Raw genomic sequence first — 20,214 nt, 5'->3', positions numbered from 1 at the left:
CACGGTTTTGCTTCTGTGAGAGGCATGGTTTTGCTTTAGCGAGAGTCACGACTGTGCCTCTCGGAAAGAAAAAAAAACGCATTTTCTGTTTTTTTTTCTTCCGCGAGAGTCACGGCCGTGCCTCTTGGAAAGGGAAAAAAATACGCGTTTTCTGTTTTTTTCCTTCCGCGAGAGTCACGGTTTTGCTTTCGCGAGAGGCACGGGCGTGCCTCTTTCGCAAAGGGAAAAAACACGTTTTCGTTTTTTTTTTCTTTCACGAGAGTCACAGTTTTGCTTCCACGAAAGGCACGATTGCGATTTCGCGAGAGGCACGGGCGTGCCTCTTTCGGAAAGAGAAAAAAACCATGCTCCTGGATTCGTTTTTTTGCCTGGTTTTTTTCGTCCCATTTTTTCATGAAAAAATGTTCGTTAAACCTATCAACATTGTATCTAGTTTTGAAGATCTCGATGCGAGGAATCCAATGGTAAAAACGGTTTGAGATTTGGACGCATGTTTTAAAAGATAAAATGTTTTGAATAAACAGATCTACGAAAAAAGAGAAAACTTTGAGGTTGCGATAAGTGGCACGCTGCATATGCGCCACTTGTCGTGACCTGAGAAGGTGGAGTGTTCTTTGCGACGAATACTCCTTAATTAGTGATTTTGAGGTATTGATCTTGACATGTTTTTTTTTGGCCAAATAATAATATCATGTCTATGTTGAACCTTCAAAAAAAATGTCTATGTGTTGAAAAACCAGAAAACAATCATGCACATAGGTGTTGGTTAGAAATTTACTCATGCGAGTTTTCGTAAAATAACATGACCATTTATGACCTGAGTAAAAGAGGAGAGAAGATAATAGCGTAGCTTTACATGTTAAAACTTAAATAGTAGCATTCTCAGTGTATTAGTTTCAAACAACTCGCAGGTCATCATATTAGAGCATGTCCACCTCGCTCGGATAGAGAAAAGCAACCCAATCGGACCGCGCATGCTCAACCCAAACGTCTGGGCTAACCACCTTCACCACCTGTGAAGGCCTTGCTCGTCCTCCTTGATCTCCGCCTTATTATTCTCGAGGACAAAGCGACGGGACATAATGGTCACCTTCGGCCCAATGAACTTCACTAGTACTGCCGTCTGTCAACTTGAAATTCGATGGCACGGCCGAACGCCGCGATAGACAGACAGTCCCTTCACGCGTTTTCGACGCTATCTGATGGTGCGGCACGACAATGCGGAGGAAATCAACTGCGGCACATCTACAGAATGTTTGGTTTGCAGGACTGGATTTTTTGTTTTTGAGAACAACCCTCAGGGCATCTCCAACGCTGGCTCACAAATTGGCTTCGACATCCATCCATGGACATGAGGGACCAGTCCACTAACACTGATGATACAATGCATATCCGACTAGTGATCAACAAAACTATGCATATCCAACTAGTAATCAACTTACTTGCTCAGTGATTTATGCACCACTAGTCCACCATGTGATGAGATGAAGTGATCGCAATACTTCAAGACAGCCTCTTGGATGGTGTACCATCGATGGTTGAGAGTAGGGCACCAAATGTGTGACTGTTGGCCCAAAATGCTGTGCTCTTTTGCTCAGTGCAAATCGGATCGAGGCTAGTGGTGCATAAATAAAATCACCGTCATATCAAACCAGAAGATAAAATAAAATCTTCAGTAATATTTGTATGGCGCATATTAAGAAATTCAACCATGTTTTCCCTTGTCCGTAATGAATTAATCAGAAGCACGGGTAAGATTCAAACCACCGCCATAAATCAAATAGAAACCACGGAAGAGTCAAACAAACACATGGCATTGTACAACGGTTGCGCAGATAAGCACTTCGTTCAGATTATAAGCAGAGTTCTGTAAACATACCAAACTTCAAAGGGAACCAGCTACTTCATATTTTACATCATTTGACACCTTTGCACAGCAAGATTAATGAATTCACAAGGGAAAAAAAAGGAGACATGGAATTTTTCATTGAGCGTCCCCGTCAGACCTCAGTCGAGCAAAAAACTGGAGATACAAGGATCACTCCTCCCTCTACTATCACCACACCATCAGCCTCGGGACCTTCCTTCTCTGCCACCACGGTCGATCCATGCTTAGACTACAAGGACTGGCTCTATTTTTCCGAACCTACCTTCTTGTAAAGAGGCGTGGTTTCCTGGTTTCATAAATCAAACTTCCATATCCTTGTTGCGCTTCTCCAGAGTTGTGGTTTGAATTGTTCAAATAAGGCCAGGGCACTTCCAGAACGGCGGTTCGTTTGTCAGTTATAACAACTTGGAATGAGAAATAGAAGCTAAGCCATAGTTTGACATTTACATGCTTTTAACATCCCATCCCATCGTACTGCATGTTTGTTGTTATGATTCAGTCAAATTCATCAAAAGAGAAAGCAATACAGTTCCTTCATCTATTCACGTCAGAAGTTCTGCGCTGGACTGCGGTTGCTTTCTGCTTACTATCTTCTCATTGCCCGGGAACCATAGATATTAGTTTACAGGCTTGAATACCATTAATAGAAGCAAGACAGCAAAGATCCAAAATACAAAGACAACTCAGTCCCTTAGATGTTCTTTGACCATGCGATCATTTCCGCAGGAGTCATTACAGGTCTGTAACTGTAAAATTGGCTCATCACAGTTGTCAAAATCAGAGCACCAAGTATCAATGTTTTTAAGAAAATTTCAACATTGAAGGCTTAAGGGCCTTAAGAGATTCAAAGGAAGGATCTAGCAATATTAGCTCTCAAATATGGTAGGGCAAAAACTTTTGGCAGCAACTGTCAACATTTGCGCAATGCAAAAAAACAAGGAATTTAGACAACAAACCAAAATAGAAACAATGATAACAATGGGGATGTTAACAAGGCTCAGACATCCAAGGAAGGAATTAGCAGCATTAGCTCTCAAGCCTGGCTGGGCGAAAGCTCTTAGGCGGCAATTGCGAATGTTTTGAGAAACAAGCCTTAAATTTATCATCAGTGCCATATCATTTCCCCAGTTGATGAAATCATATTGCATAATAAGCATGAAACAAAGACATCAACCGATCAATCAAAGGTCAAAAGGAATCCCCTCAGGGACCAACTTAAATAACACAATAACCTGAATCAAACCAGATGCAAACAGAGATTCCAGTAAAGAGCAAACCCAGAGGAGGACACTATCAGTAACGATTAGTGGCTGCTGTTTACAACATAGAAAAGCAAAAGACCTGAGCTGTTTTAAACCTCAGAAAGCAGCAAAAATATCATCATCTGGATATAATGGTAATTGCATTCTGTATCCAATTTGGAAGACAAGATTGGCCAACGGTTGTTGTGGTTAAAAAATTAAAGGTCTATAATCAGAATGTAAATGCTTTCACAGGAGAAATAAGCACTGTGGCAGAAAGTGTCCAAAGATTGTATTCAAGGTTTCATCCACGGACACTTAACGAAATAAACAAAAAGCTGATGGGTTCAGATGCCAAGATTCAAGGTTTCATCCACTGACAACTACTACCTCCGCCCGGGTTTATTAGGCCCCCTTTCATTTTGGGTTCAACTTTGACCATGTATTTAACTAAAAATATATAAAGTTTATGCTACAAAAAGTATATTATTGAATTTGTATTTGAAAGAGGTTTCATATGGTATACTTTTTGTGACATGTATTTTATATTTTATTAGTTAAAATTCATGGTCAAACTTTGGCTCAAAATGAAAGGGGGCCTAATAAACCCGGCCGGAGGGAGTACAAAGATTAGAACTATGCATCAATAACTCCTAACAATGCAAACAGATACTGTAGACTGGAAGGTAAGAAGAAGCAAATGATCAATAACAGCCAAGAGAGATTGTTCGAAGATACAGAGTTGTCGTCAATGCTTTCAGAAGAGGGAGCTTATTATCCTCATCGCAACTACATCCCCCAAAAGAAAAAAAGAAAATCAAACACAAAAGATACATTGAGATAAAAGAACAATGAACCACAGAAAAACAAAATCAGGTATCAGATGGCTCGGTTCAGCGGGGTAATCGGCATAACAATCAACTCCGGAGAGAAAATCTGTGATTAGGTCTGTTGAGCTTGAATATTTGCAAATCGTCACTGCCATCACCAAAGAAAAAGAACCAAGTCTGCAAAGAAAAATCAACCAACTAGAGAAGATGACTAACAGAGCGCATATATGATATCACCATCTACAAGTCAGATTCAGAAGTATGTCAATCAGCACAGATCCAGCAATGCAGACCCTAAGACTGGAGCGACAAATATGAAATCATCATCCTCAAACTGGTTTGGAAAATCATTGCAAGCATCAAAGTATCTGTTGTGCATTCGTAATCAAAGTTTAAAGTGATATGAAGAAACTAATCCCAAAAAGATAATTTAGAAAATTAGTGAACAGATCACAACAACAAGAGAAGATATCTCAAAAGCAAACAAATAGGAACTCATTGAAAACGTGGCAACTGTTAATCACATCTGGAAGATCATATTTATTGTACAAAAATTCAACATATTTAATAAGCAGATAAAATTGCTTCTCTATTTAGTTTAGTTTAATCATCATAAGCTAAATACAAAAAAATTTAACATGAAAACCCAAGATAGTACTCAGAATATGGGTGGTGATATAGCAGGATGGTCGGCAAGGCAAGTAAATGCCATTTACAACGAACGAGACCAAATATCAATCTTCACTGTCCTCTAAGGAATCTATACATCTACACCATAATAATGTAGGGTTCTACATGTAAATGCAAAAAAGACGAAAAAACTATTGTTTGATTCTCCTGAAAAGGGTGAGGATGAAAGGTCATCAGATAGGAGCGAAAGACTATTTTCTGTTCAAGTAATCACGATTTGATCATATGAACTATGCACTTGTGATCATCATTCGACCTGGGCAAACCACTGAATCAACAGGAAAACCAAAACGAATTAACAGAAAAAAACACAGAAGAATTCCAGGATTCATGATGCCTAAGAAGGAAGTCAGTAGGTTATGTAATCATTAGTGATTTCATTGAGAAAAGTTCACGCTAATCATTAGCAGCATCACACAACATCAGAACACATCAAATAAAACTGCAGATAAAAAAATGAATAAGATTGGCCTCATAGAGAAGATTAGATCGCTCCACATGACAAGAATTCAGACATATGCTTGTCTATAAATTAGTTTAATCCTCGGCACAGACAAACAAAAAGACTATGGAATCAGAGTATGGTGGTGATATATGACAGAATTCTTATAAACATTAGTTTGGAGTACAAGCACAAAACAATCTCAGGACGAATAACCACAAAAAGGAAGAATCTAATGAAACCATATTGTTGGTGCTCTGATTCTATGGGTGTATAGGAGTCGTTCACAGGGACCTCCCATCAGTATGAGGAATGTTTTATAATCACTGCACCAGCAAAGGTTCAACTTAAATCAGTACCACAAGAACTTGAATTAAACTAGATAAAAGGGCATCACAAATTACAGAAGCACATAGGATAAACTGGAATTTGGGGGCAAGCATAACCCAAGATCGATCTAGACATATAAAGGAAACACAAAGGAAGAACACAGCGTAAGTGAGCTTGATGCATCAGATCTCCAAGGTGAAAAGGGTGTGACATCACAGAAATGCCTCAGACGCAAATTACCCATAAAACTTGTGTCCATCATTCGCATCAATAATACTCCTCCCAGAAACAGCAAACAACTTGATAAAACAAGATTTCAAAAGAACATCAAGAAAAGAAAGAGATGATGATCAGACTCGGTTCAGTATTTAGGCCATCATGCGGGCCAATCAAGAAATTAATCATTCATCATCTCACTTCCACAGATTGAATTAGAAAATTAATAGATGATATTACTCTACATAGAACAAACAACCGCAAATATGACAAGGCAAGGCAACAGAGCTCCAAAAATTGAGTATTAAGTGAGTCAAACAACGGGCAAACTTTTTTTAAAGGGAAGGGAGAGGTAGACTGTCCCTTTCGTTTCATTTTGAAGGCAAGTGACTTCGCAAACTGCTCGATTTTTTCTAGGAAGCAAGAAGATGATCAGATTCGGTTCAGTACTTTAGGCCATCATATCAGCCGATCAAACCAATAGGGAAATTAATCTCATTCATCATCTCATCTCATTAAAACAAAAAACAAATATTATTTTGAACGCAAAAGGGAGGCAGGATGCATCAGATCTCCAAGGTGAAAGAGTGACATCAAAGAAATGCCTCAGACACAAATTACCCATAAACTCGTGTTTCCACATTTGCATCAACAACAGGCGTTCAAACAACAAAGAAGAAATTCTTAAAATTGAAAGAACAAAACTCAGTAGAGAATGATCAGATAGAGCTAATACATGATTCAATGGACATCATACCGTCCATCAATAAAATTATTTAATCCTCATTTCACCCACGAGAATCAAATTAGGGAAAAACAAAGGGTGAGAATATTATACAGGATGCATCAGATCTCCAAGGTGAAAAGAGTGTAATATCACAGAGATGCCTCAGACGCAAATTACCCATAAAACTTCTGTCTCATCATTTGCATCAACAATGCTCACCGAAGAATGACAGATGGGCAAAGAATGACAGCTCTTGCAACACAGCTCAGGGTTTTAGATAATAATCTCATAATCTGATATATGCCTATTAAATTAGAAACTAATCTATTGAATAAATTATACTCCCTCCGTAAACTAATATAAGAGTGTTTAGAATACTAAAGTAGTGACCTAAACACTCTTATATTAGTTTACAGAGGGAGTAATACTGTACGAAGAACAAAGTCAAGTAAAATGTCAAAAAGAGTGAGGTCAGATTTGGTTCAGTATTGAGGCCATCATATCGGCCAATCAAACCAATAGGGAAATTAATCTCATTCATCATCTATCTCTCATTGATTAAACCAAAAATTAAATATGTTTTAACTCAGCCTCAGAGATAGCTAAACGCAATCACATCTACATTTACATTTTACAAGAAGCTACATCACCGCAATGGCACAAAACAAGTCAATATGAGAAAACATCTAAGAAGACAATTACAAGAAACTACATCAGAGATACTAGGCATATAGACTCAGCAAATCAGACAAACTTGTGAGAGGATAGTTAAACTCAGCAATGATGTTAGTTTTATCAGTTAAAAAAACAGAGGTCAACTTGAAAACCGCAAGAAAAGTTCGATGTGATCATCAAGAACCTCAGACTTGCCGGTGGATGTCATGTGGATACAGCACCTCCAGGTAGGTTCATCCTGTAAACAGGATCCTGGAGCCATATGCACCTCTAAATGTTGGGCATAACATCATCGGGATTTCAGACAATTTTAAGAACAAATTACAAGCTCCTAATTTAGATCAAGAACACATGGAAGATACACAGGTTTAACAGAAACATTAATCATGATTTTCCAGGTATCACCGCTGGGAAGACACAGCTTTTGTCAATTGCAATGGCTCAGATCAATATAACAGGTTTTTCAGTCATGAATTCTCAGAAGCAGAACTGGCATGTTTGCTGAAAATGTTTATCACCACCACCATATCAAACCAGAAAATACGGAGATTAGTTTACAGGCACAAAAATTGTTAAGAGAAGCAATCAAAACAAACACAGCAATATCTAAACTACTGGCAGGAAAGATGCCTGGTGCATGTAGCTCCCGCTTGCAGGGTCCGGGGGGTCCGACCACTGGCAGCAAAGATTCAACATAAAAAGACAACTCAGCCCCTTAGATGTTCTTTGACCATGCGATCATTTCCGCAGGAGTCATTACAGGTCTGTAACTGTAAAATGGGCTCATCACGGTTGTCACAATCAAAACGCCAAGAGAGTATCAACAGGGATTTTGTGTGTGTGACATGTACATGTATGTAAAAGCCGCCAGTGCCCGGGGAGAGAACTCGGAGGGCACACAAGAGGGGCGAACTCAGGATACAACAGGGTGATGTTGCTTCAAGGGAACGAGTCCATTGGGAACCGATCAGACTCAAGAGACTGATCATCCCAATGACCAGATGACGAAGCACAAACAAATCACAAGTTGAGACCAGATGACGAAGCACCCAAAATTCAGAGTAAATGTAACCCTATAATTCAAATGCCTTGGAACCCTCTGGTGTATTACATGGGCGCCCAGTAGTCGAATTTGGGGGAAAGGATCCCCATTCAACTTCTAAGAAATGAAAATCCAAAAAGGAATATTAAATAGAATGAAACAAAGCAAGGTGGATCATACTTTTGGATTTGAATCCTCTAAACAAAAATTACAGTTGCACACAGTATAATCATATAGTCCATAATTTGGGAAAGGGACCTCACAACCAAAAATTTTCTGAGGAGCAGTGCTACATGTAGCTTCATATATGTGAAACAATAATATGTACATCAATTTTTTGTTATTTTCGTCAATTGTGCAAACTCTACTTTATTGCAGGGCGTATGAAAGTCCTTCCATCAATACAAATTGCAAAAGCAACCACAGTAGCAAGGACACAGTAACAAAACATTACAGATGGTATTTAATTGCTGAGTCATATGATATGACTTCTCATTGAAGCCAGAGGCATCTCTGAAGTCTGACATGCGAAAATTCATAATTAATCATAGCAATGCCACAAAACTAGGCAAATACAAGAAAACATCTAAAAAGACAATTACAAGAAAAATGGATGAACGAAGATGCACTTGCAGAGGGATCAGAAGGAAATTAAAGATGGTTATCAGTCACTGGACATCAGAAACACAGACCAACTTTTCTTCATCATATCCCACAAAGATATACTTTTGCACACAAAACACAAGAGAGAGAAAAAAGAAATTTGGCAAAAGTAATCATCAGAGACTTAAATACTCCCTCCGTTCGAAATACAAGTCTTTCTAGAGATTCCAATATGGACTAAATACGGCAAAATATGTCTATATACATCCGTATGTAGTCCATTTTGAAATCCCTTAAAAGACTTATATTTAGGAACAGAGGGAGTACTAAGAATCATGGTTGCAAGGGTGAGGCAGTCCCGAAACATTACAAATGGTATTTCATTGCTCAGTCATATGAAATTACTCTCATTGACACCAAAGGCATCTCTGAAGTCTGACATGCGAAAATTCATAATTCATCAATGCAATGCAACAAAACTAGGCAAATACAAGAAAACATCTAAAAAGACAATTACAAGAAAAACGGATGAACGAAGATGCACTTGCACGAGGAATCAGAAGGAAATTAAAGATGGTTATCAGTCACTGGACATCAGAAACACAGAACAACTTTTCTTCATCACACCCAATGAAGAAAAACTATTCGTAACAAAAAACAATAGAGAAAATAAGAAAATTTGGCGAAGTGATCATCAGAGACTTAAATACTAAGAATCAGATCATGGATCATATTGTTGCAGTATTCTCTCATCATTTGATACACAAAGACTTAGTATTATCAGAAACACGGGCCAACTTTTCATCACATCCGACAAAAGATCCACTTTTGGAAAGAAAACACGAGACAAAAAAAACATAACTTTGGCAAAGTGATCATCAGAGACTTAAATACTAAGAATCACGGTTGCAAGGAACAAGGACAAGGGTGAGGCAGTCCTGAAACATTACAGATGGTATTTCATTGCTCAGTAATATGAAATGACTTTTCTCATTGACGCCAGAGGCATCTCTGAAGTCTGACATGCGAAAATTCACAGTTCATCAACGCAATGCCACAAAACTAGGCAAATACAAGAAAACATCTAAAAAGACAATAAAAAAATGGATGAACAAAGATGCACTTGCACGAGGGATCAGAAGGAAATTAAAGATGGTTATCAGTCACAGGACATCAGAAACACGGACCAACTTTTCTTCATCACACCCCATGAGGATCAACTTTTAGAAAAAAGAACAAGAGAGAATTTTTTTTTGGCAAAGTGATCATCAGAGACTTAAATACTAAGAATCAGATCATGGATCATATTGTTGCAGTATTCTCTCATCATTTGATACACAGAGGCTTAATTTTATCACTTAAAAAGAATAAGTCGTCACTGGGATAGTACACAGGATCCTGGAGCCATCTGCACCTCCAGATGTTGGGCATAGCATCACTGGCATTTCAGAAAAAATTAGGATCAACAAGAACACATGCAAGATACAAAGGTTTAACAGCTATATTAATCATGAATTTCTAGATATCACCACTGGGATAGTGCACATCAAAATTGTTTTTGTAAACCATCTCTCTGATTAGGTTCAAATAACTTCCCAAAACAACTGCACCATTAGAATGTTCCAGTTATTTCCGTACACAGCTTTTATCAATTGCAATGGGTCAAGATCAATATAACAGGTTTGTCAGTCATGAATTCTCAGAAGCAGAACTGGCATGTTTGCTGAAAGTGTTTTTCGTCACCACCATATCAAACCAGAAAACACAAATCTAAAGAGCGCAAAAATAAGAATTAACATTCTTATGGCTCATATTAAGAAATTCAACCATATTTCCCCTTGTACTTCATGAATTAATCAGAAACACAGGTATGATGGCATCAACGCAGCTAACCTCTTCAAAAACTGGGTTGAAAGTTGAAACTGATGGGTGGCATCAGATAATAAGCGGAGTTTTGTAAACATATCAAAGATTCAGTGTTTAGCATACCATATTTCACATCATTTGCCACCCTTGATTTGCACAGGAAGATAAATAAATTCACAAGGGGAAAAAAGAAGAGAAGAGGCCAGCAGAGCCAACTTTTGTAAACATATCAAGGCTCAATTTTTTTGAGAAAACATCTGAAACAGGAAATTTTGGTTAGACCATTTGACTACAGAGCAACGGGAAACAGTGCAGAGGGTTGGTAAGTAAACCACCCCACCCTCCATTATCACCACACCTCTTTCCTCTGGACCTTCCTCCACCACCACCATGTAGTCCATTCTCTGGATAGGCTGCTTTTGTCAAACGCTTTGTTTGTCGTTCCAATTTATATCTGTTGAGAGTTGTTCAAATTGGAAGACAATACAAAGTTCAATCAAATTCATCAAAAGAGATATCAATATAATTCCTCAACGTTCAATCACATCACAAGAAATTCCACACTGGATAGCGAGAGGAACGTTTGCTTTCTGCTCAACATTTTCTCATTGTCCAAGAACCATATGGATTAGTTTACATACAAGCACAAATACAGTGAAGAAAAGCAGATAGAAAATAAGGCAGCAACATCTAAACTGCTGACAGCAAAGATCCAAAATTCAAAGACAACTCAGTCCCTTAGATGTTCTTTGACCATGCGATCATTTCCACAGGAGTCATTACAGGTCTGTAACTGTAAAATTGGCTCATCACGGTTGTCAAAATCAAAATACCAAGAAAGTATGTTGACGGGCATATGTGCATGTATGTAAGAGCCGCTGTTGCCCTGGGAGAAAAAACTCAGAGGGCACACAAGAGGGGCGAACCAAGGATACAACAGGATACTTTTGCTTCAAGGGAACGAGTCCAGTGGGAACCGATCAGACTCAAGAGACTGATCATCCCAATGACCAGATGATGAAGCACAAACAGATCGCAAGTTCATGATCTATTGGTGATTTCCTGGGTGTTGGGAGAAATCAATGCCTGAAGGCACCCCAATAGAGGTTCTTGTATTCAGCATGTTAGGAGATATGCTAACCATAGGTGGATCATTTATCATTGTTGTGATCCAACTTAGCTTTACCACAAATGATGATAGAGCTGCTAAATCTAAATATTACAAAGTAAAATTAAAATAAATCGTTGAGTGTTTAAGATTTTGTTGAAGGCAAATAAGACTGATATTCTGAACAGACAAACGTCAGAGTTTGTTTCTTCAGATATCTTGCAGCAGGTTCTGCTGCCAAGATGATTAAGGCAGGGAATGTATGAGCAAATCCCGTGCCATTATTTAACTCCCGTCTCATAGAATCAAGAGACAAAGCTGATTTCAGCCTCTTCCGCAAACCAGAGATATTTGTGAGAGGATAGTTAAACTCAACTTGTTTTCAGTTCAAAAATAGCAGAACTCAAATTGAGAACAGCAACAAAAGTCTCATCTGAAATTCAGACTTTCCCATCAATGTCATGTGGATACAGCGCCTCCAGGTAGGTTCATCCTGTAAACAGGATCCTAGAGCCATCTGCACCTCCAAATGTTGGGCACAGCATCATCGGCAATTCAGATGTTTCACAACAAATCACATGCCACTAATCCTGATTCAGAATGCAAGGAACAGGCTAAGGTAATCAATCATTAATTTTCAGTTATCAATAATAGGAAAACAAAAAAAATTGAACTGCAACGGCTCAGATATTGTATTAACAGGTTTTTCAGTCATGAATTGTCAGAAGCAGAACTGGCATGTTTGCTGAAAGTGTTTATCATCACAGCCATGTTCAAATCAGAAAACACAAATCTAAAGAAGGACTTTATATTTTTATGGCTCATATTAAGAAATTCAACCATGTTTTCCCTTGTACTTCATGAATTAATCAGAAGCGCGGGTAAGATTCAAATCACTGCCATCAATCAAACAAAATTCACAACAGAGTTAAACAAAAACACAGCAGTTTTGTAAAGTGGGTTCAAACTGATGGGTGGCATCAGATAATAAGCGGAGTTTTGTAAACATATCAAAGATTCAGTGTTTAGCATATCATGTTTTACATCACTTGCCACCCTTGATTTGCACACAAAGATTGGTAAATTTGCAAGGAAAAAAACTAAGGTGACAAATACAGCGTTTTAATGCAAGGCATCAGATAATAAGCGGAGATTATTAGTCCACACGTGGAATTTTCCATTGAGAGTGTAGGATATCTGTTCATCACTTGCCAGCACGGAGAAACAAAAGAACTCGAAAACTATGCTTAAACAAAAATTCTCGGTTAGTCTATTTGACCCAAGAGCAATGGCAAACGCTGCTAAGGGTTGGTAAGTAAACCATCTCACTATCCGCGCCGGCTCCGCCCCCATTAGATCCGAGCCCAATAAAAAAACTGAACTCCGTCTAAGAGGATGAATATGAGCCGAGCGCAAGCATGAACAGAAAAAAAAAAGATCAGAACCCTAGTGTTTTCTCTCGGATGCCAACCACAAAGGGCTGGCACGGATGACGCAGACATATCAACATGGCATCAGTTCAGACCGCCCGTCTGCTTGTACTCTCGTCATCGAGAAAGATTTCGGAACAGAGACCATCTGATCTGATGATTCTAATCCATCTAATCCCACGACAAAAACTCAGAAGCAACACGAACGTACCACATCTATCTACAGAGAAGAAACGAGGCGGAAGCGCAGAGAGGAGCGGCTCCGCCCTTCGATGGGAGGCGGCGGGGGCGGGGGCGGGGGCGATGGCTGTCCGGCTGGGAGGAAAGCGGCTATATAGAGGAGGAGGGAGGTTAGGTTTCGGTGGCAACGGAAATAAACCTTAATATGGGCCTTCGGCCGAAACTTCATTAACTGGGCTGGGAGGTAAGAGAAGCCCATCGCCAGAACTGGGCCGATCGCGACCCGCCAGCCCGCAAAAACGACGCGAGTGAAATCTCAGGCGGCCGTCGCAACGGACAACCCAGTCCGGCCCACCGACGCCGACGTGGAGGGTCCGACGTCCGAGCGAGCGAAAACCGCAGCCATGCGAAGCTCCCAGTCCCAGCGACGCTCCCCGCCACAAACCCCCGCCACCTGCTCGGCCGCTCCCCGCTGCCACACCCGCACGCGTCCGTCGCCATGGCCGGCGCCCCGCGCAGGTCCGACGTCGACTTCGCCGACGTCTTCGGCGGCCCGCCCCGCCGCTCGTCGGGGAGCGACCGCGGGCGCCGCTCCTCGCTCGACTCGCCCTCCGGCTCCGGCTCCGGCTCCGGCGCCGCGTCCAGGGCGCGGAGCGGGGCCGAGGAGAGGCCCGCCTTCGGGGACCGCACCAGCTCCGGCTTCGCGTCGAGGGAGCGGCGGAGCGGCGGCGAGAGCGGGCCCGGGGAGAGGCCCGTCTTCGGGGACCGCACCAGCTCCGAGCGGAGGCAGCTCGGCCAGGAGTTCTACAAGGATATCTTCCCGGGGGCCGAGCCGCCGGCGTCGCCCAGGCCGGGCGGCGCCTCCGGCGATCGGGACGTGTTCGGCGCGCCCACGTCGCCCGGCGGGTCCACCAGCCGCCTGCTGTCGCGGTCCAGGTATTTGGTTCAGTTAGTGCTCTGCGAGATTTTCATACTGAACTACTGAACTGATATATCGGTGCCGATTGTTCTTGCCGATTATAGATACTGTCACGCTGAGAAATGCGACATTGTATACCGTTTATTTCTCTAGTGTGGAATTTAAACAAAGAAATGATAGAGCATTTGGACATGACCCTATTATCTAGCTACTCCAAATTGACTGCACTGTTTTGGGGTGACACTGAAGATATTGGCCATCTCCTGGTTGGCTGCGCCGATCAGGGAGTTATATGATCGTTTCTGATGGACTGGTTGGGTTATACTCATCGGGCGCCCTCCCTTCACTCAGTGTTCAAGGATTGGTGGATGCAGCCAGAGAGTGGTTTGATAAGGTGTGCAGGCATGGTATCGACAGTTTCGTCATTCTGATGTCATGACGTAAGGAAGGAAACAATACCTTCAACGATGTGGCTGCGCCGCTGTCCCGCGTCATCCAAATGATCAAAGATCATTTCATCCTATGGAGCACGGCTGGGGCGAGTGGATTGGGCTATCTGCTTTGATTCGTGGCCATAGTGCAGTTTTTCTTTTCTTTTTGCTCAGAGCCGTTATTCTCTATTTTAATTGATTTGTTCGAATATGCTATATTTAATGATTGATGTCCATTTCCCCTGCATTATCTTGTAAATAACCACTATCTGATTACACCTTGTGAAATTTCACTCCACATAGGAATGCACAGAACTACATATCATGCTTTATTTTTATTTTACTTATATCTGCTTCTTGCAGCTTCTCCATGAAGTTCACCAGAGGTGTGGACAGTTCAGTGCCTACTTCTCCATCCCGGCATATATCCAGCAGAAATGATGATGACACATCTTATGGTTACAGTGTTCCAGCTTCACCGAATTCATCCACGAATAGTTCTCTTGCCCAGGGGGTATCCCAGCAAGATTCGAAGAAGAATCCCTTTTCGTGGCATCGATATCCCTTCCTATCCCGGTTCCGTTCAAGTGGAGATAAGAAGGACACCTCTCAACATGTTAACTCTATGGACAGTGAATGTGAAGGGACTCCTATTAGCTCAGCAAGCTTCATCAGCAGTGACAAGTTCCATTTTTCATTCTATAAGTGGGCAGGGAAAGGAGCTTTGTTGATGTTGCCAGCTAGTGTGCAAGAAAAAGATGGAAATATTATTGGGGTTAGAAGCTTCCCTCAAGTAGTTGTGCAAGGCATTGACCTAATTGATGAGGAAGAAAGCATGTCAACCGCCACGCCTGCATCAAAAAGTCAGACCGACTATGAAGATTACAAACACAGTATAAACTCAACAACCAAGGAGGAATCTTCAGTGTTTGATGAGTACCTGCAGGGTGATAAATCCAAAGAAGCAGGTATCCTTTTATTTAGAACGCTGCTCGCATGTCATTAAGTATGTAGTCTGTCAGCTTATGTAACTTCTGTACCAGTAAACGGCATGCCTCTTTTCTAGGACAGTAATATAAACTGTTTTCGTGTCGTTTTGATGTAACTTTATTGAAGCTGGTGTTCTCTCTCTTCAGGAACAAAGAAGAGTATCAATAATGCAAAGAGCAATGTATCAGCAGGGAGCCCCAGAACTCAAAGTTCACGTCCACCTTCAGGAGAGAAAAGTCGTGGTAGCAGAGTGCTAAAAGATTTCATCAAAATCTTCAGTCCTGAGGTTTCACCAAAGCGAAAAGTGGCAGTTGAGGCTCAAGATCAGTCCAGTGGAAAAAGTGGAAGCAAAGGTGGAGTTGAAGATAAATTTAGCATCTCGGATTTGGAGACTGGTGAGGATATTAAGACGGATAAAACAAACAATCAGAATGCATTTTCCCCTGCGGCTGCTCAAGTAAGTCAAATCTGGGTATATTTCCTGGATACTTTGTTGAATGCTGATCAAGCTCTGAATTATCAATGTGTGATATTTTCCTTTGTACTATCTTTAAACAATAAGCAGTTTGACATTACATAGATACACCAGTTAGATTAACCTTTACTTTCATTCAGATGAGAGACGTACAAGGTAGGATGGAGAAACCCGTCCTTACAGTCGATGATGAAATGCTCACAAGAACAGGCAAACTCTCTGGAAAGGAAGATGTTAAACCTCCATCTTCTGATAGTAAGTATACCTGAATGAATTAATGAATCAAACCTGTGAATTGTTTTTGCTTTCTAGAAATAACTTTAATTGGTTAAACCATTGGTTGTTTTTTCAATAATCCTGCAGCCCATAAATCCCACATAGTTCTTTCTAGTCTCTGGATGTCCTCTGTAACATTTTTGGGGCTTGCAATACTCAGTATGGTGTCGCTAGCGTAATCTCCAAGAACTCATCTGTGATGTATTTCTTCTTGTTGTGTTTCCTAGAGTCGTTCCATGTTGAAACAGAGGAAAAGGTGCGTGACACAACAAGTCGTGAGGAAAGTCACATGGAAAATCTTGAAGAATGTGTGGTACGTGCAAAGTCTTTCTGTTATTCAAAATATGAATTATTCTAGCCTTGTAGGTATAAGAAAATACAATTGTTATTGTTGGTTTGTATACTGAGCAGCCATGCTAACCCTGCTTGCTATAATCGGTATATAAACTCCAAGGACCCTGAGAGTTGAAATTCCATCATTGGACTGGTATATAGTATTACTGCTGTTCTGCTAAGCAAGCTGACCATGTCAGTTTAGAGCCAGTTAATTTGCTAACCTACACGTCTTATAACAAGACACTGTCAAAGGTTGAGACACAAGCCCATGACAACTTGGAATTGGCCAGTTCTTGCTCTTCTTCAGAGCCATGTTGACTGTTTCAACGTTTTAAACTTTCTCACTTTTAACAGGTCCTGTTATGAACCATTATGCCTATCCGCAAACAACACGTACACTGACCATAACCATTTACATCCTCATCTCAGAATGACATGGCATGGATAGCCCTTTCTTTTTGCGAATAATGGCATGGATAGGCCTAACTGTAACACCCAAATATTTCTGATTTAACTTATGGTAATGCTGTTCAGTTAAAGCTGGCTACCTAAGTGTTACATTTAGACATGAGTAGTTTGTCATAAATTTTGGAGACCAGACTAATAAAAGTGTGTGCCTCTAACAAAAGATAAGTATGAAAGCTGTTCAGCCCATTAGATGTTTTCTCTAACCTTTCTTTTTTATGTTTTGCCGTCTCTTATTTTACAAACCAGGTTGAGCATTTGGATGAAGATCAGATTCTTCAGGATGACAATGAAAAGGAACAAATAAAGGTACCACGCGGAATAGAGTTCACAACTTGTTGCTTCTTTCCCATGTACTTCCTGTTCTATTTCTTAGCTCTATTGCTTGTTGCAATGTAGATATCTCAATCCAAAATCCGGGAGTGGTCAAAGGGAAAAGAAGGAAATATTCGGTCATTGCTTTCTACACTGCAATATGTAAGTGCAAGAGCATCGTTTGCATGTAATCTCATAGTGTATGCTATCTCTGAATTCCCCAGGGCAATGTTTCACATCCACATTTGCAATTTTTTGTTGACTCGTCTTCTGCACTAACCTATTATTAAAATAAATTACTATCTTCTTCCTACTTTATTGGCACATTAGAAGGTCAATGCCAAGTTATATACATAAAGAAAGATATCTCTTGAACAGGTGTTGTTTTTGTTAAACGAAGCTTTCCTCCCTTTTTTCTCTTTAGAGTATGACATGATGATACCAGGGTTATGCTTCTTTTTTTTTAACTTCATGTGCTTCTGTAGGTTCTCTGGCCTGAGAGTGGATGGAAACCAGTTCCATTGGTTAACATAATTGAAGGAGCAGCGGTTAAGAAAGCTTATCAGAAGGCGTTGTTATGTCTTCATCCAGATAAGTTGCAACAGCGAGGAGCTGCCATGCATCAAAAGTATATAGCAGAAAAGGTTTTTGAGATTCTACAGGTAGCATGGATTATCCCAAATGCCTTCATGTAAAAGTAAAATAAATAACGTTATGGATTGACTAGAAGTTCACAACAAATGGCTAAGTTACTTCAGGGTAATTGCTCTATACCATTTTTAATATCATTTTTTAGGGTGAAACTCTATGCTTGCCTGATTAGAAATGGTGATAGCTAGTTTGGTATGAGCAGGTGGAGTTCACAGCAGGTGGTTAACTTTTGTCAGGGCACTAGTTGTATACCAATTTTTTCCCTTTTTTTGTGAAACGCTATACGAGCTCGATTAGAGGTTGGGATAGCTAGTTTGGTATGTTGTTTACAAGCAAAACTGACAGTGGAGGGCAAAAGTGATATTATGCAATTCTGCTCCACTGTCGTCGCCTTTTACGTACTACTCCAATCTGATTTCACTCAAATCTGTTGGTGGTTTTAAAAATCATCTCTAAACCATCTCAAAATCATTTGAAGTTAAGTATCAAACCTGTGTGAACGTTTTGCAGGTATTATTCACTCTTATGTGCTGTAGTATTCATTTCTAGTTGATTTTGTACAAAATAATACCTTCTGTGATGGCTGCGACCATTTCTCATGCTGATTCATTGTTGTGAAGAAAAACAGTTTCAATTAACCAAAATAATTTATGTGATCCCCCCTTTTGTTTCTGCAGGAGGCATGGAAGGAATTCAATTCAGTCACTTTTGGATAGTCTTTCGTAGCTTCTTTTGTTCAGCATGTCTACACTATTTGCGATGGTGCCAAAATGGACGTAAATAATCTTATCTACGATAATGTGTAGACATGGCACAAGGACATCTTTTAAGCTGGCAAACTGCGCCTTTTGAACTTGTTTTGGTGTAAATGCAAGTGTGAATCTGGAGAACCGACCAATGCTGCCCTTTGCCAAAAAAAAAGACTTAGAGGTTAAACTGTGTTTGGTTCTGGTGTATTTTGATGATTGAAATTCTCCATATGCTATGCCTATGTACCTGAAGCCTGGTCCTTGCTTGATTACTGAGTCTTGAAATGTTGAAATTTCGAGCGTGAATGCAGATTCTATTTGTTCACGGATTTCACCGGAATCTTATGCATTGCCAGATCCAACACAAGAACAAAATAACCTGACAAATTAAGCATGTAATGTAATACACATCTTTAAAACAATAAATGTTGATTAGAGGCTGCTGAGATGAGCAAACAGACCACCATAAAGGATGGCATGTGGTGTGATGACATTCAGGCCCCCACATCCGGTAATCTAGCGAAAATCGATGGCCGGGCATGATTTGTGGAGGCATCACCACCCTAGTGCCTCAGCTCTCCAATTATGCAAAATGTAATCAGGCCACCGCATCTGAATTCTCCTGGGCAACGGGGGTTGCACCCTAGCGGACCCCATCTCAACATTGTCTTTCTTCAAATCTCACTTCTCTTTCTTCTACCTTTCCCCTCCACCCGACTTCTCCCTCTCATTTTTCAACCTGTCTCTTGCAGAAGAGACTTTGACACCTGCGAGGCGCCCACTTTAACACCACGCTGGCATCCGAACCTGGCTGGACGATGGAGCACTAGGTCTGGGGCGACGCGTATTACATGCCCTCAAGTAAGGGCATCTCCAACAGTCTGTATGTTAGCTTGTTGGTAAAATATGTCATGTCATCAACCAGCACCTTGACATAAAACAACTTCAATGGGTTGTATCTAGTTTGCTCAATAGCATGTGAGATAATAAATAAGGTGCTCTCTCATTCTACATTGGAGCTTGTATAAAGGGTGTTGGTTCATATACATACAACCTTCCTCTCTTCCTCATTTATTGTATGACACATCATCAAAAATCATATGTGGCAAAGTCTATCAACAACTATCTTACAACCATTGAAGATGCCCTAACGCCGAGACCAGATCCGTATTTGGCCGTCGTGATGAGTTGCACTTATGCCTAGGCAAATGTATAGCCCTGATGTAATTGTTTAAGTATCACCAGGGAATTAAACAAATTCACCCAATGCAACCTCTTCCTCATTCTCATCATCAACACACTGCACCCTATGCAATATCAGACTTGATGTCATTTGAAT

The 20,214-nt window shown here is 40.5% G+C and overlaps 1 protein-coding gene, 1 long non-coding RNA gene, 26 other non-coding genes and 7 pseudogenes across 28 annotated transcripts; 1 reads left to right on the top strand and 34 right to left on the bottom strand.

Moving 5' to 3' along the window:
- Window positions 1-1,687: 1,687 nt before the first annotated feature.
- On the bottom strand, window positions 1,688-1,772 carry LOC119290398. The gene has a single exon (XR_005141908.1). It is a non-coding gene; the product is annotated as a small nucleolar RNA U36a (small nucleolar RNA).
- Window positions 1,773-2,565: 793 nt separating this feature from the next.
- On the bottom strand, window positions 2,566-2,661 carry LOC119290252 (annotated as a pseudogene).
- A 220-nt stretch (window positions 2,662-2,881) lies between these two features.
- LOC119290108 lies at window positions 2,882-3,002 on the bottom strand. The gene has a single exon (XR_005141711.1). It is a non-coding gene; the product is annotated as a small nucleolar RNA SNORD14 (small nucleolar RNA).
- Window positions 3,003-4,011: 1,009 nt separating this feature from the next.
- On the bottom strand, window positions 4,012-4,115 carry LOC119290377. The gene has a single exon (XR_005141889.1). It is a non-coding gene; the product is annotated as a small nucleolar RNA Z107/R87 (small nucleolar RNA).
- An 88-nt stretch (window positions 4,116-4,203) lies between these two features.
- Window positions 4,204-4,290, bottom strand: LOC119290393. Its single transcript, XR_005141904.1, has one exon. It is a non-coding gene; the product is annotated as a small nucleolar RNA U31b (small nucleolar RNA).
- A 323-nt stretch (window positions 4,291-4,613) lies between these two features.
- Window positions 4,614-4,709, bottom strand: LOC119290361. Its single transcript, XR_005141876.1, has one exon. It is a non-coding gene; the product is annotated as a small nucleolar RNA Z43 (small nucleolar RNA).
- A 105-nt stretch (window positions 4,710-4,814) lies between these two features.
- LOC119290302 lies at window positions 4,815-4,909 on the bottom strand. The gene has a single exon (XR_005141869.1). It is a non-coding gene; the product is annotated as a small nucleolar RNA snR60/Z15/Z230/Z193/J17 (small nucleolar RNA).
- Window positions 4,910-5,341: 432 nt separating this feature from the next.
- On the bottom strand, window positions 5,342-5,427 carry LOC119290392. The gene has a single exon (XR_005141903.1). It is a non-coding gene; the product is annotated as a small nucleolar RNA snoR8a (small nucleolar RNA).
- A 168-nt stretch (window positions 5,428-5,595) lies between these two features.
- On the bottom strand, window positions 5,596-5,692 carry LOC119290373. The gene has a single exon (XR_005141886.1). It is a non-coding gene; the product is annotated as a small nucleolar RNA Z101 (small nucleolar RNA).
- A 371-nt stretch (window positions 5,693-6,063) lies between these two features.
- Window positions 6,064-6,150, bottom strand: LOC119290374. The gene has a single exon (XR_005141887.1). It is a non-coding gene; the product is annotated as a small nucleolar RNA Z102/R77 (small nucleolar RNA).
- Window positions 6,151-6,195: 45 nt separating this feature from the next.
- Window positions 6,196-6,289, bottom strand: LOC119290371. The gene has a single exon (XR_005141884.1). It is a non-coding gene; the product is annotated as a small nucleolar RNA Z101 (small nucleolar RNA).
- A 61-nt stretch (window positions 6,290-6,350) lies between these two features.
- On the bottom strand, window positions 6,351-6,431 carry LOC119290376 (annotated as a pseudogene).
- Window positions 6,432-6,475: 44 nt separating this feature from the next.
- Window positions 6,476-6,573, bottom strand: LOC119290372. Its single transcript, XR_005141885.1, has one exon. It is a non-coding gene; the product is annotated as a small nucleolar RNA Z101 (small nucleolar RNA).
- Window positions 6,574-6,829: 256 nt separating this feature from the next.
- On the bottom strand, window positions 6,830-6,917 carry LOC119290375. The gene has a single exon (XR_005141888.1). It is a non-coding gene; the product is annotated as a small nucleolar RNA Z102/R77 (small nucleolar RNA).
- Window positions 6,918-7,221: 304 nt separating this feature from the next.
- Window positions 7,222-7,336, bottom strand: LOC119290280. Its single transcript, XR_005141850.1, has one exon. It is a non-coding gene; the product is annotated as a small nucleolar RNA Z278 (small nucleolar RNA).
- Window positions 7,337-7,473: 137 nt separating this feature from the next.
- Window positions 7,474-7,568, bottom strand: LOC119290264. Its single transcript, XR_005141838.1, has one exon. It is a non-coding gene; the product is annotated as a small nucleolar RNA Z223 (small nucleolar RNA).
- Window positions 7,569-7,740: 172 nt separating this feature from the next.
- On the bottom strand, window positions 7,741-7,836 carry LOC119290253 (annotated as a pseudogene).
- Window positions 7,837-8,250: 414 nt separating this feature from the next.
- On the bottom strand, window positions 8,251-8,350 carry LOC119290276. The gene has a single exon (XR_005141849.1). It is a non-coding gene; the product is annotated as a small nucleolar RNA Z103 (small nucleolar RNA).
- Window positions 8,351-8,545: 195 nt separating this feature from the next.
- On the bottom strand, window positions 8,546-8,638 carry LOC119290292. The gene has a single exon (XR_005141859.1). It is a non-coding gene; the product is annotated as a small nucleolar RNA R64/Z200 family (small nucleolar RNA).
- Window positions 8,639-9,064: 426 nt separating this feature from the next.
- Window positions 9,065-9,156, bottom strand: LOC119290291. Its single transcript, XR_005141858.1, has one exon. It is a non-coding gene; the product is annotated as a small nucleolar RNA R64/Z200 family (small nucleolar RNA).
- A 217-nt stretch (window positions 9,157-9,373) lies between these two features.
- On the bottom strand, window positions 9,374-9,447 carry LOC119290279 (annotated as a pseudogene).
- A 197-nt stretch (window positions 9,448-9,644) lies between these two features.
- Window positions 9,645-9,739, bottom strand: LOC119290290. The gene has a single exon (XR_005141857.1). It is a non-coding gene; the product is annotated as a small nucleolar RNA R64/Z200 family (small nucleolar RNA).
- A 208-nt stretch (window positions 9,740-9,947) lies between these two features.
- On the bottom strand, window positions 9,948-10,021 carry LOC119290278 (annotated as a pseudogene).
- A 319-nt stretch (window positions 10,022-10,340) lies between these two features.
- Window positions 10,341-10,436, bottom strand: LOC119290266. Its single transcript, XR_005141840.1, has one exon. It is a non-coding gene; the product is annotated as a small nucleolar RNA Z223 (small nucleolar RNA).
- A 52-nt stretch (window positions 10,437-10,488) lies between these two features.
- On the bottom strand, window positions 10,489-10,572 carry LOC119290399. Its single transcript, XR_005141909.1, has one exon. It is a non-coding gene; the product is annotated as a small nucleolar RNA U36a (small nucleolar RNA).
- Window positions 10,573-10,612: 40 nt separating this feature from the next.
- On the bottom strand, window positions 10,613-10,696 carry LOC119290293. The gene has a single exon (XR_005141860.1). It is a non-coding gene; the product is annotated as a small nucleolar RNA R16 (small nucleolar RNA).
- A 372-nt stretch (window positions 10,697-11,068) lies between these two features.
- Window positions 11,069-11,222, bottom strand: LOC119290415. Its single transcript, XR_005141923.1, has one exon. It is a non-coding gene; the product is annotated as a small nucleolar RNA snoR136 (small nucleolar RNA).
- Window positions 11,223-11,274: 52 nt separating this feature from the next.
- Window positions 11,275-11,370, bottom strand: LOC119290254 (annotated as a pseudogene).
- A 720-nt stretch (window positions 11,371-12,090) lies between these two features.
- On the bottom strand, window positions 12,091-13,376 carry LOC119284777. Its single transcript, XR_005139198.1, has 2 exons — window positions 13,300-13,376; window positions 12,091-12,248 (listed from the first exon to the last, which is right to left on the bottom strand). It is a non-coding gene; the product is annotated as an uncharacterized LOC119284777 (long non-coding RNA).
- On the bottom strand, window positions 12,102-12,210 carry LOC119290281 (annotated as a pseudogene).
- LOC119290265 lies at window positions 12,335-12,431 on the bottom strand. The gene has a single exon (XR_005141839.1). It is a non-coding gene; the product is annotated as a small nucleolar RNA Z223 (small nucleolar RNA).
- On the bottom strand, window positions 12,476-12,560 carry LOC119290397. The gene has a single exon (XR_005141907.1). It is a non-coding gene; the product is annotated as a small nucleolar RNA U36a (small nucleolar RNA).
- Window positions 12,632-12,715, bottom strand: LOC119290294. The gene has a single exon (XR_005141861.1). It is a non-coding gene; the product is annotated as a small nucleolar RNA R16 (small nucleolar RNA).
- LOC119290295 lies at window positions 12,787-12,874 on the bottom strand. Its single transcript, XR_005141862.1, has one exon. It is a non-coding gene; the product is annotated as a small nucleolar RNA R16 (small nucleolar RNA).
- Window positions 13,377-13,721: 345 nt separating the features above from the next.
- LOC119284776 (J domain-containing protein required for chloroplast accumulation response 1-like) lies at window positions 13,722-19,181 on the top strand. The gene is made up of 9 exons (XM_037563941.1): window positions 13,722-14,204; window positions 14,982-15,586; window positions 15,755-16,065; window positions 16,224-16,338; window positions 16,587-16,672; window positions 17,410-17,469; window positions 17,560-17,637; window positions 17,961-18,137; window positions 18,804-19,181. Exons 1-9 carry the CDS (start codon window positions 13,768-13,770, stop codon window positions 18,840-18,842), a joined length of 1,908 nt encoding a protein of 635 aa, XP_037419838.1. The 5' UTR covers window positions 13,722-13,767; the 3' UTR covers window positions 18,843-19,181.
- Window positions 19,182-20,214: the final 1,033 nt, after the last annotated feature.

Source organism: Triticum dicoccoides, chromosome 4A (genome assembly GCF_002162155.2).
Source record: "Triticum dicoccoides isolate Atlit2015 ecotype Zavitan chromosome 4A, WEW_v2.0, whole genome shotgun sequence".
In the NCBI taxonomy this organism is placed as follows: Eukaryota; Viridiplantae; Streptophyta; class Magnoliopsida; order Poales; family Poaceae; genus Triticum; species Triticum dicoccoides.
The sequence above is the reverse complement of the archived record's forward strand: the minus strand, read 5'-3'. Positions and strand labels throughout refer to the sequence as shown.